Genomic DNA, 19,344 nt, shown 5'->3' on the forward strand with positions numbered 1-19,344 from the left:
AGACAATGCAGAGATGAGCAAAGAAAGCAGGAAGCTGCTAACCCCTAGGGCTAGAGGGATCAAGACAGGAGGTAACAACCCAACTAAAATCAGAGTGCCCAGCTGGCTCCGTTGGAAGGGCATGCAACTCTTGATCTCAGGGTTATGAGTTTGAACCAGACGTTGGGTGTAGGAGATACATACATACATACATACAAACATACATACATACATACATACACTTAAAAAGAAATAACCCAACTAAAAGCAATTGGAAAGGGATGAGTATTAATTTTCTATTGTGTAACAAATTAATCCAAACTTAGTAGCTTAAAACAGCACACATTTATTATGCCACAATTTCTGCGGGTGAAGAGTCAGGCGCAGATTAGGGGGTTCCATACTTGGGGTGGCAAGACTGCAATCAAGGTGCTAGCCAGGGCTTGTCTCTGGGCTTAAATAGGGATGGATCCATTTGCTATAAAAAAAAAAAAAATTATTGAAACATCTGGAAAAACTGGAATGAAGTCTAAGAGTTAGATGGTAGTAACATAATATTTCCTGAATTTGATGGTGCTACTCTGATTATATTCATTTATTATAACTGTTTTTGGGAAGTGTTGCTCAACTATTTGGAGGTAATATGACTTGAATTTGCATTCCCATATAAATTTTAGAATCAGCTTGATGCACACTAAAATAATCCTGCTGAGGATGATATTGCATTGAATCCATAGATCAATTTGAAGAGAGTGGATATCTTTAAAATATTAAGTACTCCAATTGAGTATTCAGTTAATAACTGAATTTGCTTTGATCTTCTTTAGCGTTTTTCAGTATTTTGTAGTTTTTAGTGGACAAGTCTTGCATAGCTCTCCCTATATCTATTCCAAAGATTCAGATTTTTTTATGCTGCTATAAATAACAATTTCTCGTTTCTTTTTTATGTTGGCATATGAAAATAGAACTTTTTAAAAACATTTTTTTAACATTGTTCTATATGTAATAGGAACCTTGCCAAGTACACTTACTACTTCTAATAGTTTATAGATTTTGGATTTTCTACATACACACTCTGTCATTTACAAATAATGAGGCTTATTTCTTCCTCTCCGACACGTTTTTTGTTTTTGTTTTGTCTTGCCTTATTACTATGACTAGGACCTTCAGAACAATGTTGAGTAACAGACATCCTCATCTTATTCCCAATCTCAAGTATGATGTCTGCTGTAGATTTTACAGAGATCTTTTTTTTTATGTTTATTTATTTTGAGAGAGCAAGCATGTGCACGTGAGCAGGAGAGGGGCAGAGAGAGAGGGAGAGAATCCCAAGCAGGCTCCACTTGTCAGCACGGAGCCTGAGGCAGGGCTTCGTGTCACAAACCATAAGATCATGACTTGAGCCAAAATCAAGAGTCAGAAGTTTAAGCAACTGAGCCACCCAGGTGCCTCAATATTTTTTATCAAAATAAGAAAGTTTCCTCTTGGGACACCTGGGTGGCTCAGTTGGTTAAGTGTCTTACTCAATTTCAGCTCAGGTCATGATCTCACTGTTCTTAAGATCAAGCCCCAGGTTGGGCTCTGGGCAGACAGGTGGAACCTGCTTGGGATTCTCTCTCCCTGTCTTGCCCTCTGCCCCTCCCCCACTCATGCTAACTCTCAAAATAAACAAACATTAAAAAAAGAAGGTTCCCTCTTCCTAGTTTGGTGAGTTTTTAATATGAATATCAAGTGCTTTTTCTGCACCTATTGAAATGACCTTATAGTTTTTTTCAATGTGAAGTACATTGGTTAAATTATCTCTGCATTCCTGAAAAAAAAGAAACCCACTTTGTCATGTATTCTCTTTTTCATATTTTAATATTTAATTTGCTAATATTGTACTTAGGTTGAACTTGTATTTTGGAATTATATTCATGAAAGAGTTGCCTGTAATTCTTTCTTTTAATCTCCTACGTATGTTCAAAGTTATGTCAGCTTGGTAAAAAGAGTTCGGAAATGTTCTCTCATTGTCTAATCCCTATAATTTATGTAGACTTGATATAATATTTGAAAGAATTCAGTGGGGATGCCATCAAGGCCTGGAATTGGTGGGAAGATTTTAAGTAACAGATGTGATTACTTTTTTATTTAGGTATATATTTACATACCATAAAACTCACCCTTTTAAAGTATAAAATTGAGTGGCACTTAGTGTATTCATTAAATTGTGCAATCATCACCACTAAGTCCAGAGCAGTTAAATCATCCCAAAAAGAAACTCCACATCCATTAGCAGTCACTCACCAATCATCCTCCCTCCTGCTGGAGTGAACTATTAGGAATTATTTCATATAAGTGGGACCATACTCTACGAAGTCTTTTACACTGCTTCTACTTAGAATAATGTTTTTCAAGATTCATCCATGTTGTTGGATGGATGAATACCATTCCATCATACATATGTACATTTTGTTTATCCATTCATCAGTTGATATACATATGGCTTGTTTCAATTTGGGGGTTATTACTAATGCTGTTATGAACACTGACATGCAAGTTTTTGTGTGAGGATATGCTTTCAATTTTCTTGGGTAAGAATGGAAGATTGCTAAGTCATATGGCAACTATGTTTAACTTTCTGAAGAACTGCCAGACTGTTTTACAAAGTGACTGTACCATTTTATAGCCCATCAGCAACATAGGAGGGTTCCAGTTTCCCCACATCCTTGCCAACAACTGCCGTTGCCTGTCTTTTCAATTGTTGCCTGTCTTCTCAATTATAGCTATCCTAGTAGGTATGAAATAGTGTCTCATTGTGGTTTCATTTAGATCTCCCTAATGACTAATGATGTTGAGCATCATCTCACGTATTTATTGGCAATTTATTATCTTCTTTGGAAAGATATCTATTCATATACTTTGCCCATTTTTACCGAGTTGTCTTTTTACTGTTGAGTTGCAGAATTGTTCATATATTCTAGATATTAGCCTCTTACAAATATGTGATTTGCTCCCATTGCTCCATTCTTTCATTCTCACATTCTAGGAGTTGTCTTTTGACTTTCTTGAGTGTCTTTTAAAGCACAGTGTTCTTTAATTTTGATGAAGTCCAATTTATCTATTTTTCATTTGGTTGCTTGTGCTTCACATATGTAAGAAATGACTGCCTCATGCAAGGTCACAGAGACAACTATGTTTTCTACCAAAGAGTTTTATAGTTATAGCATTTAAATTTAGGTATCTGATGCATTTTGAGTTAATTTTGGGATAGTGTGAGGGAGAGATTCAACTTCATTCCCTGGCATAAGGCTATGCAGTTGTCTCAACATCATTTGTTGAAAAGACTATTAGTTCTGTTCATCAAATAGATTCAACTATTTTAACAAATACAGAGCTATTCAGATTTTTATTTTTTTAGAAATGTCTACACACAGGGGCACCTGGGTGGCTCAGTTAACTGTCCGACTCCTGGTTTTGGCGCAGGTCATGATCTCACGGTTCGTGAGTTTGAGCCCCACATTGGACTCTGCGCTGATGGTGCAGAGCCTGCCTGGCATTCTCTCTCTCCCTCTCCTGCTCACGTGTTCTCTCTCAAAATAAATACATAAAACTTTTTTTAAAAAAATTTTTTTTAAAAAAAAAGGAAGAAAGAAAGAAATCTCCATACACAGAGTGGGATTTGAACTCACAACCCTGAGATCAAGTCACATGCTCTTCTGACTGAACCAGCCAGGCACCCCCTAGATTTTCTTATCTGTATTTTTTCAGGTACTTGACCACTTCATCTAAAATTTTAAATGCAGCAACATGCATTTATTCATACCTTCTTGAAAGATTTTTAATGAATGCAGAAGCAGTGAGTGATGTCTCCATTTCATTTTTTTTTAAGTTTTATTTAAGTAATCTCTATACTCAACACAACCCCAAGATCAAGAGTCGCATGTTCTTCTGAGTCAGCCAGCACCCCTCCATTTCATTTCTGATATTTGTTCCTTCACACTTTTCTCATTTGTCTTGCTGTGGATGTCTTCTCAACATGACTCAACTTTGTTAATTCTAATATGTTCACTTTCTATTCCAATAAATTAAGCTCCTTCTTCCCTCTTTGTGCTTTAGTTTTTAATAACTTGAAGCCATTCATTGACTTTTAGCTTTTATTCCCTTGTAATAAATAGTCCCCTCTAAGCACAGCTTCATCTATACATCATGAATTTTGATGTTTTATTTTTATAGTAAAAATTTTTCTAACTTCTGTGATTTTTTCCTTAACTCAAGATGATTTTGGAGTATGTTTTGTAGTTTCTAAATATGGTATTTTCTAGCCTTTTTCCTCCTAGCTCATTTTCCTTTTTTAAGTAATCCTTATGACCACATGAGGCTCACGACCCTGAGATCAGTAGTTGCATGTTTCACTGACTGAGTCAGCCAGGTGTCTCCTCCTTATTTTATTTATGGTCAGAGAATGTACTAAGATTGATAATTTTTTGATTCTTTAGACTTTCCTTCTGTTAAGCAGGTGGTCAACTTTTGTAAATGTCCCACATGTAGATGAAAAAAACATGTATTATACATTTGTCAAATACAGTAGCCTACACATGGTGGTTAGGGCTCCTGTATTTTCTATAACCATGCCAACCTTTTTTCTATGACTGTGTAATCTATGACTGTGGATTTCTCTTATTTCTTGTGATAAATTTAGAAGCTATAGAATTCTATAAATTTAAAATTGCTAAACCATTGTGGCGAATTAGTCCTCGCATGATCAACTGTTTCTCTGAGTTTTTTGCCTGAAATTTTGATATTAATATAGCCACAGCAGCTTCCATTTAGTGTTTATAGGTCTACATCCTTTCACTTTTCACCTTTCTGTAGACATTTTGGGTCTCTTTTGTATATAACTGGGTTGTATCATTATCTGAAAATGTCTGTAACTGGAGGACTTTACTCCATTTACACTTACTGCAATTTCTGATATATTGGGATTTAAACATACCACCTTAACAATTGTTTTCCTTGTCACTTTTCCCGGGTTTTCAGTCTTGCTTTCTTTTTAGGTTGAGTACTTTTTTTTCCCGTTGTTCTATTTTATCCCACTAGTATATAGTAATATACCTTTACAAATCTTTTAATGTGGTTACCCTAAATATTACAACATGCAACTCTGAATATTCAAGTCTAATATAAAATGATGGCTTAAACCTTTCCTCAGACATAATGACTTTAAAACTTTTCCATTTATCCTCCTCTCAATTTACATAACATTGTTTTCATGTACTTTAGTCCTATTTTCTTTTTAATGCTAAAGATACTACTTTAGGTTTAATATCACTATATATATATATATACTATATTATATAGTATTATATATATAATATATATATATATATTATATATATAATTTTTTTTAAGAGAATGCATGAAAGTTGGGGAGGGGCAGAGGGAAAACGAATTTTAAGCTCCATGCTCTGCATGGATCAACACCTGAGCCACCCAGGCGCCCCTGTTTTAAAATCACTATTAACTTAAACCCCCATATTTACCCTTTCTGTTATTCCTCATTCCTTTTTTCATCTCCAATCTTCTATCTGGCATCATTTTCCTTCTACTTAATGACATCATTTTTGTGGTTAGGAAAAATTTCTCACTTTTTGTATGATATGTTATTTTTTTTAATTTTAGAGAAAAAGAGCATGCATGCAAGCAGGAGATGGGGGGGAGGGAGACAGACAGAGACAGAGAGACAGAGAGAGAGAGAGAGAGAGAGAGAGAGAGAGAGAGAGAGAGAGAGAAAGAGAGAGAATCTCAAGCGGGCTCCATGCTCAGCGCGGAGAGTAGGAATATTAATTTTACCTTTCACACTCTTATTATTAACATTCTTGCTTGGTATAGAAATCTAGATTTGCAGTTATTTTAATTCCATCACTTTGAAGATGCCATTCCATTGTCTTCTGATTGCCACTGGTTTTACAGTCTGTTATCATATATTTGCTCCTTTGGAACATGCCTCATTTCTTCCACTGCTCTAGACTTTTTTCCCTAGTTCTTAAAAATGGTAATATTTTGGGGCGCCTGGGTGGTGCAGTCGGTTAAGCGTCCCACTTCAGCCAGGTCACGATCTCGCGGTCAGTGAGTTCGAGCCCCGCGTCGGGCTCTGGGCTGATGGCTCAGAGCCTGGAGCCTGTTTTCGATTCTGTGTCTCCCTCTCTCTCTGCCCCTCCCCCGTTCATGCTCTGTCTCTCTCTGTCCCAAAAATAAAATAAAATAAAAAATGGTAATATCTACATAATTATGACTTTCTCTGAATGTATCTTGCTTGAGGCTTGTGGCACTTCCAGAACCTACAGTGTAGGAGGCCGGACCCCGGTGCCAGGCTGAGACCGGGTGGAGCAACAGCTCCCTGTTGTCTCAGCCAACCCGGTGGTTCCCCCTCCCATTCCCCCATTTGCAAAGGCATACAAAAGCCTTGTCAAGGCTGAGAAAGTTAATTCCTGAAGCCTGTGCTCTGTGGGTGTTGGCAGTAATGTTACCCCCCCTTTTCTACCCCGGGTCAAATAGAAACAAACATGGGAACTGTGTTTTGCTAGCAATCTATCAACAAGGTCTTGTTGTGACCCGTTTAAAAAGCTCACAAGGTACACAGAACTAAATGGTTAGGCTGGCAGCGATCATGTGAAACCTGTTCTTAGAATGACCTGATCCATAAGAGTCTTATAAAAGATTGTGTACAGCAACAATAAAGCTGTCACTTGGGCCATCAGCCCAGGGGACCCTCCTATTCCCAAACTGGCTTCTCTTCTTTTTTCTTACATTCCCCTACCCTCAGGACCCTGATCTCGGTGTTTGTTGCGCCAGTCGCAACACTACAGCTTGATGATTTTCATAAAATTTAAAGGTTTCTTAAGAATTAACTTCAAATAGGGGCGCCTGGGTGGCGCAGTCGGTTAAGCGTCCGACTTCAGCCAGGTCACGATCTCGCGGTCCGGGAGTTCGAGCCCCGCGTCAGGCTCTGGGCTGATGGATCGGAGCCTGGAGCCTGTTTCCAATTCCGTGTCTCCCTCTCTCTCTGCCCCTCCCCCGTTCATGCTCTGTCTCTCTCTGTCCCAAAAATAAATAAACGTTGAAAAAAAAAATTTTTTTTTTAAAAAAAGAATTAACTTCAAATATTGTTTCTTGTCTTCCTGGAACTGCAATTACATTAATGTTGGCCCATCTCTGTGTTATATTCTTTTCTGGTTCTCTCCCATCCTTTGGACTCTCTATACATTATTCTGAATTTTTTTTCTTCTGTCCAAACTTAATTCACAATTCCTTCAGCTATATTTCATCTGGTGTTAAACTCGCTCACTAAATTCTTAATTTTAGCTTTGTTTTTATTTTTTAAATTCCTAATTCTATACTGAATTTTATCCAGAATTTAACAGAATAAGAGAGAAGCAATAAGTACAGTAAAACATACATAATATTAGTCTGTACAATGTACAGGATGGCATGAAAGTAGGCAGGGGAATTTAACACTTCAATGGACACCTAAAGCTTAAGTTGGAAATCGTATGAAACAGTTTGAGAAGGGAGATCACTATGAGCTTGAGTATGAAAACATGAAGTATATTCCCCCACATGTTTGGGGAATTACAAATTGATATGACTAAAATTTAGGGGCAGACTAGGTAGGTGGAGAATAATGGAGGAAGGCTAAAAAGAAGGCAAGGGCCAGATCACAGAAGACCTTACATACTAGATGAAGAGTTTATACCTCACCCTATAAGAAGGTTAACAAAGAAAAAAACGGTAAATTTATTCTAGAAAGGTCATTCAGGCAGACTTATGGGAAAAGGTATGAGGACAAAATAAGGCACAAATCAATTAGTAAATCTACAGGAATATCAAAGCCAGAGAAGACCAGAGCCAGAATCACAGCACCAATACAGAAGGATGGACTAATATGGTAAAGTACTGTACCCAGTCTTCAGGGACTGAATATGAAAAGGAAATAAGGTCTAATCCCAGCTTTCAAGCACTAGTCAGAGATAAGAGTACCACAGAACATTTAGAAGAAAGATAGTGTAGGATAATGCCATCTCATTTAGATCTCTTCTAGTAAAAAGGCTATGCAAGTATACAGAAGAGGTTACTATTAGAGCACATATCAGTAAAATCTGTGTTGTACCTTGAACTCTGATTATCATCCTTCAAATATAATAGCAAAGATTTTTAAAATATTTTTTATTACATCTATACCATATTTACATATAAGTATTTACCTTAACTTCTAGATATTTTCCTATTATGTTATTTTAATTAAAACAAAACCATGTTTTCTCTTACTTAAGTATTTGATTAAGGTTTTAAAACTCAAGACACTTTAGGGGCACTTATGTGGCTCAGTTGGTAAAGCATGCAATTCTTGATCTCAAGGTAGGGAGCCCAAGCCCTACACTGGGTGTAGATCTTATTTAAAACAAAACAAAACAAAACAAAACAAAACAAAACAAAACAAAACAAAAACTGGGGCACCTGGGTGGCTCAGTTGATTAAGAATCTGACTTTGGCCAGGTCATGACCTTGTGGTTCATGAGTTCTAACCCCATATCAGGCTCTATTGTCAACATGGAGCCTGCTTCTGATCCTCTGTCTGTGCCCCTGACCAGCTCATGCTCTCTCTCTCTCAGAAAAAACATTTAAAAGAAAAAAACTGAGAATGTTTTAAGTTTGCAAAGACAAAAGATTAATAAAAGTAACTTTACCTTTCAAATGTGACTTTAAAAATTTTTTTTAATGTTTATTCAGTTTTGAGAGACAGAGAGAGACAGAGCATGATGAGCAGGAAGGGGCAGAGAGAAGGAGACACAGAATCCGAAGCAGGCTCCCAGGCTCCGAGCCGTCAGCACAGAGCCCGACGAGGGGCTTGAACTCACGAACTGCGAGATCATGACCTGAGCCGAAGTTGGACGCTCAATCGACTGAGCCACCCAGGCACCCCTCAAATGTGACTTTTTAACAGCAAAATAGAAAAGTGGTAAACCGTCTCCATTAAAAAAACAAAACAAAACAAACAAAAAAAACAATACTCCCAACAAAATTAAAGGTAAGCTTACATGTTGAGCTAATTCAGATAGTACATAAAGACATGGACAACCACCTTATTTTAACCCCCCCAAAAAAACTATTTACTGAATCTTATATTTAAGTTTTCCATATACAATTCGAAATAAATTATCCTTGAAAATAAGATGTTTAAACCATGCAACATAATCTCTGCAAGTGTACCTAGTTAATATAATATTTGCCTTAAGTATACCAGACAAATATTTACAAAATAAAAACCAGCAGAAGTATTTTTGTATCTGAGAGCCTGACATTCTAATCCACTGGATTAACATTGTTTCCTAAGTATAGTAATATAAAAAAATCTCTTTGGGTACTCAACACATTAGAAGTACAACTATCTATTTATAATTGCCAACTTCCAACAATATGACACCATCAGTAAACACCAACACAATACTTTAGCAATCGTTATGTGAAATGACAAGTGAGAAACAAAACTCTCAATAATGATGGGTCACCAAATTCTTTCGTCTAACAGTTATTATAAAAAAAATTTATTTAAGAAACCTAAATACACATTCATGATTAAACATTTTAAAATTAAACTAAAATGTTATAAAATTTCCTTTTTCTCTTTTACAAAACAAAGTCTCAAACATAAAAGGTTAAATTTAATGTTAAATATTTCTTTTTTTTTTTTTGGAATTGTTTTCTGATACTATCTTAGTAAATTATTTATTCAGCCGCTTTTTTAGGTTCTCAAGGTGTTCCATTTCAACATCCTGTAATGCCAGTACTATTGCTTTAGACAAGGAGGGATTAAATGAAATCGTCATTAGACAACACAAATCTATTAAATCTCTCTGACACTTCTGCAAACCTTCCAGGAACTTTTGGTATTGAAGAGGATCCTTTTTTAACTGTTTCATTTCTGGTACTGAAAACCCTATCAGACTAGTAAGTATCTCATCCACAAAGTCTACATCTAGATATCCAGTACCATCAGAAATCTTTGCTGTTATACTCCAAATGCCACCAGAACTTGAAAGATTTCCAGTTAAGGTTACAATAAATGCTTTGACCTTCACTGTTGTAACTTCCTTTGGTTTGCTGGCCAGTAGGACAGACAAATAGATAAAGGGCGGAGAATACAAATCCATGGCAATAGAAAGATTAGTGTTGTTCTCTGATGGTCTTAAAGAACGAGACTGTAAATGATGATCATTTTCATTAGAAATGTGTGAACTCCTTTTTGGTACATAATTTACCAGCTCTCCCTTTGATATTTTATTTAAGGAATGTCCATCTGCACTGCTGAAGGTTTGTTTTACTTTATTACCTGTCTCTGAGTCCTTATCTTTATTTGTAAAATCATGGGGTAGGGGTACATTACTATGAACTGAAAAAACGCTACTGTTTTTGTCTTCAACAGATGGACAACTAAATAATTTGTCTTCATTAGTCACTTGTTCGGATACATTTTTTTCATTCCAATTACGGTTTCCACTTTTGTAAATCAAAGAAAAATTATTTGGAGTATTAGGTTTATGTAAAAATCTCTCTATGCTTTCATCTGGGGTTCTGTTCAAAGTCAATGGCTGTAATTCTTTAGTCTTCATTTGTTCTTTCTGGACAGTTTCTTCTAAAAGCAAGGCCTCCTCCAATGAAAAGTCATCTAATTCCCCATCAGTGAAATGCATAGGTTGATTTGGTTGTTTCTCCTTTGGTTTTGGAGAAATAATATGTCGTGATTCAAAACTTGACTGTCTTGTGGGAACAGTATTTGAGGAACTACCTGTGCTGAAGCATCTTCTTTCTAAGGAGGTGTCATTATTTGCTGCAAGCTCATTTTCATCAAGACTTGCCAAGAGTTCTTCATCAGAAGGTCCTAATGCAGGATCCAGAACATCTGTAATTCCAGGGATGGTCTGGTTACAATTCTTTGGTATGACTGAAACTACAGGATCAGGTTCCCCAATTAATCTTGCAAGTACTTTTTCTTGGGCATATTCCTCTGAAAGGGCATCTACTTCTCCTCCCAAAATCTTCACATTTTCTGGTTTCAATAAAAGAACACCAAGACGGAAAGAAATGTTTCCATAAATCAAAATTTTTGTACCTGGCGCAAGATCACTATGAAGAGCTGGAATAGACTGATATTCCATTCCCTGCATTTGTACAACTCCATCAGTTAGTTGTAACATCAACATTCGTGAAGGCTTTGCTTCCCAAGGTTTTAGGGTTACTTGTGTTTCAGCTGTAACTAAGTCATTCGTTGTATTCTTTCCTCTCAACTTTTGTATCTGGGAATATGCAGGTTGACTTACATCAACCAATGAATTAATCTGCAAAGCAAAAAATCCATTCAGTTCTCCTTTTGGAACTTCTAAAATGCCGTCAGGTAAAACAGGATGTTCCAAATCTCTCAGGTCAGTAAGGAGCCACTGCTCAAACACTTGTTTATTCATTTGTGCCTGACTCAAATTAACATTATCATTTTCTTCTTGGATCCAGTTAATACAAGCTTCCAACCACATTAGAGGTACTTTAACATGCCACGTAGCTAAAAGCCAGGTTTCAACTCTTAATGCAATATTAGTTACACTCATTTCTTTTAAAATAAAAGAAATATTATGCATGTATTACCTGAAAACAAAAAACAAAAAAAATTATGATAATTCAGTATATTTAAATACAGTTTCTACAATTCTCTACAATGCACAGGTATAACCACACCCTTTAGATTTTTCTCTCTTCAACATCTTAAAATTCTTTGACTTTCTACATGGCCAAAATTCAAATACCACAAGTAATCCGATTATATAATGAGAAAAGCAAAAGGTTTGAGACAGATATATTTCGATTTGAAAGCTAGGTCTGTCAAGTTACAAGTTCTGTGGCCTAATACAAATTTCTTAACTTCTCTAACCCAGTTTTCTCATCTGTAAAATGTCAATACCACCATTTATCTTCCAGGGTTGTTGTGAAGATTATACAATTAACATTTGTAAAGCATAATGTCAGACCTATGAAAGATACTCAGTAAATGGTAGTTATTATATTAATAACCAGATTCTAATCATTTAAAATTTAGTCAAGAAACAATAGTCGCTAAGGTTGTTTTCCTATGTATAATTCATGTTCTATTAAAATGTTTACCATTAGGGTGCCTGGGTGGCTCAGTCAGTCAAGCACCCAACTTCGGTTCAGAACATGATCTCAGAGTTTGTGAGTTCAATCAAGACTGCGTCAGGCTCTGTAATAACAGCTCAGAGCCTGGAGCCTGCTTCAGATTCTGTGTCTCCCTCTCTCTCTGCCCCTCCCCTGCTCACAATCTATCTCCCTCTCTCAAAAATAAACAAACATTTTTTAAAAATTAAAAAAAAAAAACACTTTACCATTCTGTTTGCCCATTTAGCACTTAAATATGTGGTCTATGCATAAAAATATAGTAACAATAGACTCTGTGCTGATGTAAAGTATCTTATTTGTTTCACTAAATAAAACTCAACGGTCCTTCCTTCCTATGAGATACGAGATAAACGTACTTCTGAGTTCTCAATATAAAAGCAGTAGCAAAACACTATTAAACACCAATTAACACTGTGTTCACAAAAGTATATTTTTTCTCCCACAGATCAAAATATCTAAGAGTTAAAATTTATAAAAGTTTCAACATGTCCACAAGAAAACTTACCATTTGGAACAGGAACATATAGGATTTGATGATAGGATTTGGAACTGGTTGTTCAGTGGAGTAATTGTAACCTCTACTGTTCAGAAATGGCCCTGGGACAAGAAGTGGTAAGGGTTATAAGGCAAAGCCACAGAAAGAATCACTGGTCTATCTGTATGAGTGTTAAGAGTTTGGTGGTATGGTTTTGGGGGTTCCTATTATCAATCAGGGCAGAGTAGAGGTAAAATAATAAAAACATGAGGTTTTGAGTGAGCTAAATAGAAGCAAGTGACTATGAGAAACTTACACACTCCCTCTTAGTGTATTTCTTTATCTATATGCTTAACCTCACAGGGCTACTGTAAAAATTAAAGATAGGAGAGGATGGCCCACAGGGCACTGGCACAGGCACGTATCTTAGGCAGCTGGGTCAACTGACCCAAAGGGAAGATCCAGCTGAACTCCGCATCCCTACCACCATGACCTGTCAGTCACAGGGTTTACAGCAGCTTCTGTAGGCTGAGAAGTGGGTGCCCAGAAAGTGTCCAAGGTCCACAATGCAAAAGAAATGAAAGCTGAATCAGGCAAAACCAACTCAAGCTGAAACAGAACAGTACAGCCTACAGAGAGAGATAAGTGTCCAAGGCCGAGGACACTGTGGCTCTGGGATCCCATGGTAGTTGCAGCAGTGGAAACGGCCCAGGAGATGATGACCATCCTCTAGACCTAATTCCAGCAAAACAGGGATGAAGTCCTAGATAACCTCTCAGACTTTAAGACATCAAGCAGAAATCCATGAAAATTACCACATAAATGGACAGGAGAATAAGAAAGAAGTGCCTATTCAAAGGATTGGAATTTTACATGCCTTCATGGAATATGAAATTTTAGCAAAGCTTGAATTATATTCTCATGAAAAGGCATTAAATTATTTCTGTATATTATACAGTAGGTCCTTTCAGTTTTTGGAGAATAACAAATCTAGCTTCTTTATGTGAACTTAAAGCTTACCCTAATGTACAACATGGTGACTATAGCTAATACTACTATCTGTATTCGAAAGCTGCTAAGAGAGTAAATCTTTTTTTTTTTTTAATTTTTTTAATGTTTATTTATTTTTGAGACAGAGAGTTAGAGCATGAACAGGGAAGGGTCAGAGAGAGGGAGACACAGAATCTGAAGCAGGCTCCAGGCTCCGAGCTGTCAGCACAGAGCCCGATGCAGGGCTCGAACTCACAAACTGTGAGATCATGACCTGAGCCGAAGTTGGAAGCTCAACCGACTGAGCCACCCAGGCGCCCCAAGAAAGTAAATCTTAAAAGTTCTCATGACAAGAAAAAAAAAAATCTGTAACTATATAAGGTGATGAATGCTAACTATTAACTAGACTTACTATGGTGATCATTTTGCAATGTACACAAATATCAAATCATTGTTGAACCATTGAAACTAATATAATGTTTGTATCAATTACACTTCAATTTTTAAAAGACACCACAAAAGCTTACTGAAAGACTTCATTTTTTTACCTCATGTCTCTTAGAAATTTAATGAGTATACATTGTCTGGTCCCCTATGTCTTTTAGCTTAAGCAACATGTATCAATACTGACTTGTTCTTTATTAGATGTAGTTTTTAAAAAAATGTTTTTAAAAAAGAAAAGGGTTTAGGAGGGGCGCCTGGGTGGCGCAGTCGGTTAAGCGTCCGACTTCAGCCAGGTCACGATCTCACGGTCCGTGAGTTCGAGCCCCGCATCAGGCTCTGGGCTGATGGCTCAGAGCCTGGAGCCTGTTTCCAATTCTGTGTCTCCCTCTCTCTCTGCCCCTCCCCCGTTCATGCTCTGTCTCTCTCTGTCCCAAAAATAAATAAACGTTGAAAAAAAAAAATTAAAAAAAAAAAAAAAGGGTTTAATGTTTTTTCCCCCAAAAGTTTTTTTTTTTTAATTTTTTTTTTTTAACGTTTATTTATTTTTGAGACAGAGAGAGACAGAGCATGAACGGGGGAGGGTCAGAGAGAGGGAGACACAGAATCTGAAACAGGCTCCAGGCTCTGAGCTGTCAGCACAGAGCCTGACGCGGGGCTCGAACTCACAGACTGCGAGATCATGACCTGAGCCGAAGTCGGACGCTTAACCGACTGAGCCACCCAGGCGCCCCTCCCCCAAAAGTTTTTCTTAAGGGTCAGGGGCTTTATCTATGAGAAAGTAGTAAATAGTTATTTGTAACCTGTGTTAAGCAGCAGACAGCCTTAAAATAGTCTTTTCCACCTAAGAGTTAGAACAATAAATCCTAGCATAATTGTTTGGGCTGCTTTTAGTTTCTCTTAATCAAAATTACTAGACGACAGAATTCAAGAACTGGCTACCCGTTATTTCTTGGTATGCTGATAATCATTTAAAAGTAAAGACTATCGTGCAAAATAAATAAATAAACAAAACAAAACAAAACAGATGGAAGAGCCACTATATAATCTAGTGGTTCAGAATACAACTCTGGAGCCAAATTACACTTATAAACTCTGTGACCCTAAACAAGTCGTCATGTTATTAACAAATGGTTAAAATTTAAAGGAGTTATAGTTGTGAGGATTACATAAATAACATTTTAGAGAAGGAGCTAAAAAAGGTCATTATCATTACAGAACTAGTGAATCTTTACAGTGAAGAAAATAAGAATATATACATATTTTTTTAATTATTGTGATAAAAATAGACCATGTAAAGACTGATTAGAAGACTCTTTAATAAAGACATTTAAGACTATGGCATCCCCGGGGCTCCTGGGTGGCTCAGTCGGTTAAGCATCCGACTTCGGCTCAGGTCATGATTTCGCAGTGAGTTCGAGCCCCTCGTCAGGTCTGTGCTGACAGCTCAGAGCCTGGAGCCTGCTTCAGATTCTGTGTCTCCCTCTCTCTCTGCCCCTCCCCTGCTCATGCTCTCTCTCTCTCTCCCAAAAATAAACATATATATATATATATGAAAAAAGAAAAAAGAAAAGACTATGGTATCCTTATCACAAGTCACAGAGACTGCTTCTGGGCTGAGGGACACCAGAGTACCTCTGGTGGAGGAACCATGAGTACCTCTGGGCTGAGGGACACCAGAGTACCTCTGAAGTGGAGGAACCATGCTGAAAATAAGAGGGACAAATAAATTCTTAAATCCTAAATACTGAACACACACTACTCTCTACCCTACAAAGCACCCAGAAATACCAGCAACTACACTCTCCTAGAAAGACTAGAAAATCTTTCTCTGGGCAATCTTACTACCCTAAAAGAAAAGACCTAAAGGTTCTCCAATTAAACAGCCCATTTTGAGAATGCATCTACAGACTCAGAGTTTCTTTTCTTTTTTTTTAGTGTTTATTTATTTTTGAGAGAGAGGGAGAGAGTGCAAGCAGGGAAAGGGGGCAAAGAGAGAAAGAATCTCAAGCAGGCACCCCACTGTCATAACAGAGGCCAATGTGGGGCTCAAACCCACAAACCATGAGGTCATGACCTAAGCCAAAATCAAGAGTTGGACGCTTAACAAACTGAGCCACCCAGGTACCCCCAGACTCAAGAGTTCCAACCAGCCTTCTAGTTCCCTTCCCTTAACTGCAACAAGACATCTGAGACAATCTTTTTTAAGCATTTCTTTTTTTTTTTTTAATATTTGGGTTTTTTTTGAGAGAGAGAGACACAGAGTGTGAGTGGGGGAGGGGCAGAGAGAGAGAGAGAGAGAGAGAGAGAGAGAGAGACAAAATTTGAAGCAGGCTCCAGGCTCTGAGCTTCAGCACAGAGCCTGACACAGGGCTCGAACTCAGGAGCTGTGAGATCATGACCTGAGCCAAAGCGGAACACTTAACAGACTGAGCCATTGAGGCGCCCCTCTAAGACAATCTTGTAACAATAGGCAAATTAAATAAAAAATGCAATGAAATGACTATGAAGAGAGACAAAAACTCCAAAAAAGCTATTTTTAATATCATCAGAAAGATAATAATATCCAGGTAATAAAAATCGGATTCTGTAACAAGAAATATTCATAGGACAAAAACAACTCTTAGAAATTTAAAATGATAGCAGAAATGAAACACAGTACACTGAATGGAAGATAAAGTTAATAAAATCTCTTCCAAAAGTAAAACACTGATTTCCAAAGAAATCAATGAAACACAAGGAAAAAAAAAAAAAAGTCCCGTAAGTCTAACAGACTAGGAGTTCCAGAAACACGAAAAAGAGAAAACAAAGGAGGGAGAAGGAAGGATTAATCAAAGAAATAAATTTACAATTTCCAGGACTTAAAGAAAAGAGCTTCCAGATGGAAAGAGCCCAATACAGTGAATAAAACAGACACGTAACAAGGCATTATATTTATGAAATTTTAGACAGGGACAAAGATGCTGCAAGCGTCCAGAAAAGGATGACAAATATCAATGAAAGCAAATGGTTTTAGATTTCTCAATAGAAGCTAGAAGGTAAATGAGCAATTCCTTCAAATTTCTTAATGAAAATTATTTCCAACCTTCTACCTAGGCAGACTATCAATCAAGTATGACAGTGAAATTAAACATTTTTAGATCAGCATTGTCTAAAACAATTTTTGTAAAGGAGGATGTGCACTGCACTATTATAACAGAAATAAACCAAGAAAGAGGAAGAAATGAGAGGAAAGGCATTATAGCAAAAAGTATGTGTGCGATGTAAAGGCAAACAGCCCAGAAGGTCCAAAGAGAAATTATTTTTCAAGAAGATAAATCCTGTAAGACCACTATTTCCAGGATCTCATGTCTTTTTCTTGCTTTACACTTCTCTTAGAGCATCAGTATATCTCAATATAGGGGAGAGATAAAAGTAACTGTAGGAGTTAGGGGTTAAACTGATAAAAATATAGAGAAAACAAAACAAGGCCATTCAAGAGAAAAGAAAATGTTGTACTGGAAAGATAAAGCAGTACTACTATACTACTAAGCTTAGTTATAAATAACGTATGTGTTCCTAACAGACCCTCTAAATACTAACCTGACAAAAATTTTAACTTAGCTATACAGATTTTTTTAATTTTTTTAAAAAGTTTATTTATTTATTTTGAGAGAGCGAGCAAGCATAAGCAGAAGAGGGGCAGAGAGAGGTGTTGTACACCTGAAACTAATGTAATATTGTGTGTCAACTATACTCAAAACAGAAAAAAAAACTAATGGTATGAAAGACAAAATACTGTCCCCCTGAGATCAAAAATAAAGCAGATGGGGGCACCTGGGTGGCTCAGTCAGTTAAGTGTCCGACTCTTGATTCCAGCTCAGGTCACAATCTCACGGTTCATAGGATCAAGCCCTACACCAGGCTCTGCGTTAACAGCACAGAGCCTGCTTGGGATTCTCTTTATCCCTCTCTCTCTGACCCTGCTTGCACATTCTCTCTCAAAATAAATAAATAAACATTAAAAAAAGAAGTAGAAGAAGGTAGACATCGAACTCACTTCAGCACATATAATAAAATTGGAATGATACAGAATATTAGCAGGGGCCTCTGTGCAAGTATGACATGTAAATTTGTGAAATGTAAATTTTATGAAATAAATGTAAATTTTATGAAATAACAACTAAACAACAATACACACACGCAGATGTCTACTCTCAACATTTTAACATTTACAGGAGGCCCATGTGAGTGCAATAAAGAAATAAAAGGTTTATAAGTTGAAACAGAAAAAAAATAAAATAAAATAGCATGCAGAAAGACATACAGACCAATAGAACAGAATACAGAACCCAGAAATAAACTCTCATAAATACAGTCAAATAATCTTCAACAAGGGTGCCAAGATTACACAACAAAGAAAGGATAAGGTCCTCAGTAAATGGTGCTGGAAAAACTGAATATACACATGCAAAAGAACAAAAATGGACCCTTATACCATAGTCAAAAATTAAAATGGAGATCTAATGTTTATTTTTGAAAGAGACGAGTATGAATAGGGGAGGGGCAGACAGACAGCAAAACACAATTCACAGCAGGCTCCAGGCTCTGAACTGTCAGCACAGAGGTAAAATGGAGATCTAAACATAAGACGTAAAATTATAAAACTATTAGAGAAAATATTGGAGGAAAAACTTCAAGACACTGGAACAGGCAATGATTTCTTGGATATATCACTAAAAGAACAAGTAAAATCAAAAACAGACAAATAGGACTACATCAAACTCAAAACCTGTGTAGCAAGAGAAACAATAGAATAAAAAAGCAAGCTACAGAATAGGAGAAACATTTGGAAACCATTATCTGATAAGGGGTTAATACCCAGAATATATAAAGAAGCCAATAACAATAACAAAAAAAAATTTAAATGGGCAAAAAACACATTTTCCCAAAGATACACAAATGGCCAACAAGCATATAAAAAGATGCACACCATCATCAGAAGGGAAATGCAAATCAAAACTGCAATGAGATATCACATCACACACCTCAGAATGGCAACTAGCCAAAATAAAACCACAGAAAATAACAAGCGTTGGTGAAGATGTGGACAAATTGGAACACTTACCCACTATTGGTGGGATTGAAAAATGGCACAGCAGCTATGGAAAACAGTATGGAGGTACCTCAAAAAACGAAAAATAGAACTACCATATGTCCAGCAATCCCGCTTCCAGGTATATATCCAAAAGAATCAA

At 36.8% G+C, this 19,344-nt stretch overlaps 1 protein-coding gene and 1 non-coding gene across 3 annotated transcripts in view; one reads left to right on the top strand and one right to left on the bottom strand.

The window, feature by feature from the left end:
• Positions 1–305: 305 nt before the first annotated feature.
• The window catches only part of RMI1 (RecQ mediated genome instability 1), a 29,890-nt gene continuing 10,851 nt past the window's right edge, over positions 306–19,344 (bottom strand). Inside the window, exons 3-4 of one of the 2 annotated variants that reach the window (XR_007146288.1) lie at positions 12,707–12,798; positions 306–457 (exon numbers count right to left, since the gene is read on the bottom strand). Coding sequence is in view for 1 of the 2 variants with exons in the window: in XM_047829850.1 (XP_047685806.1) it covers positions 9,741–11,648 (1,908 nt within the window). In the remaining variant the exon portion in view is untranslated. Of the gene's footprint in view, positions 458–9,391; positions 11,656–12,706; positions 12,799–19,344 lie in introns of those variants that run through there. The other variant, XM_047829850.1, reaches the window with a different exon arrangement.
• Positions 18,139–18,241, top strand: LOC125151027 (U6 spliceosomal RNA). Its single transcript, XR_007146588.1, has one exon. It is a non-coding gene; the product is annotated as a U6 spliceosomal RNA (small nuclear RNA).

This window comes from Prionailurus viverrinus, chromosome D4 (genome assembly GCF_022837055.1).
Source record: "Prionailurus viverrinus isolate Anna chromosome D4, UM_Priviv_1.0, whole genome shotgun sequence".
Lineage (NCBI taxonomy): Eukaryota > Metazoa > Chordata > Mammalia > Carnivora > Felidae > Prionailurus > Prionailurus viverrinus.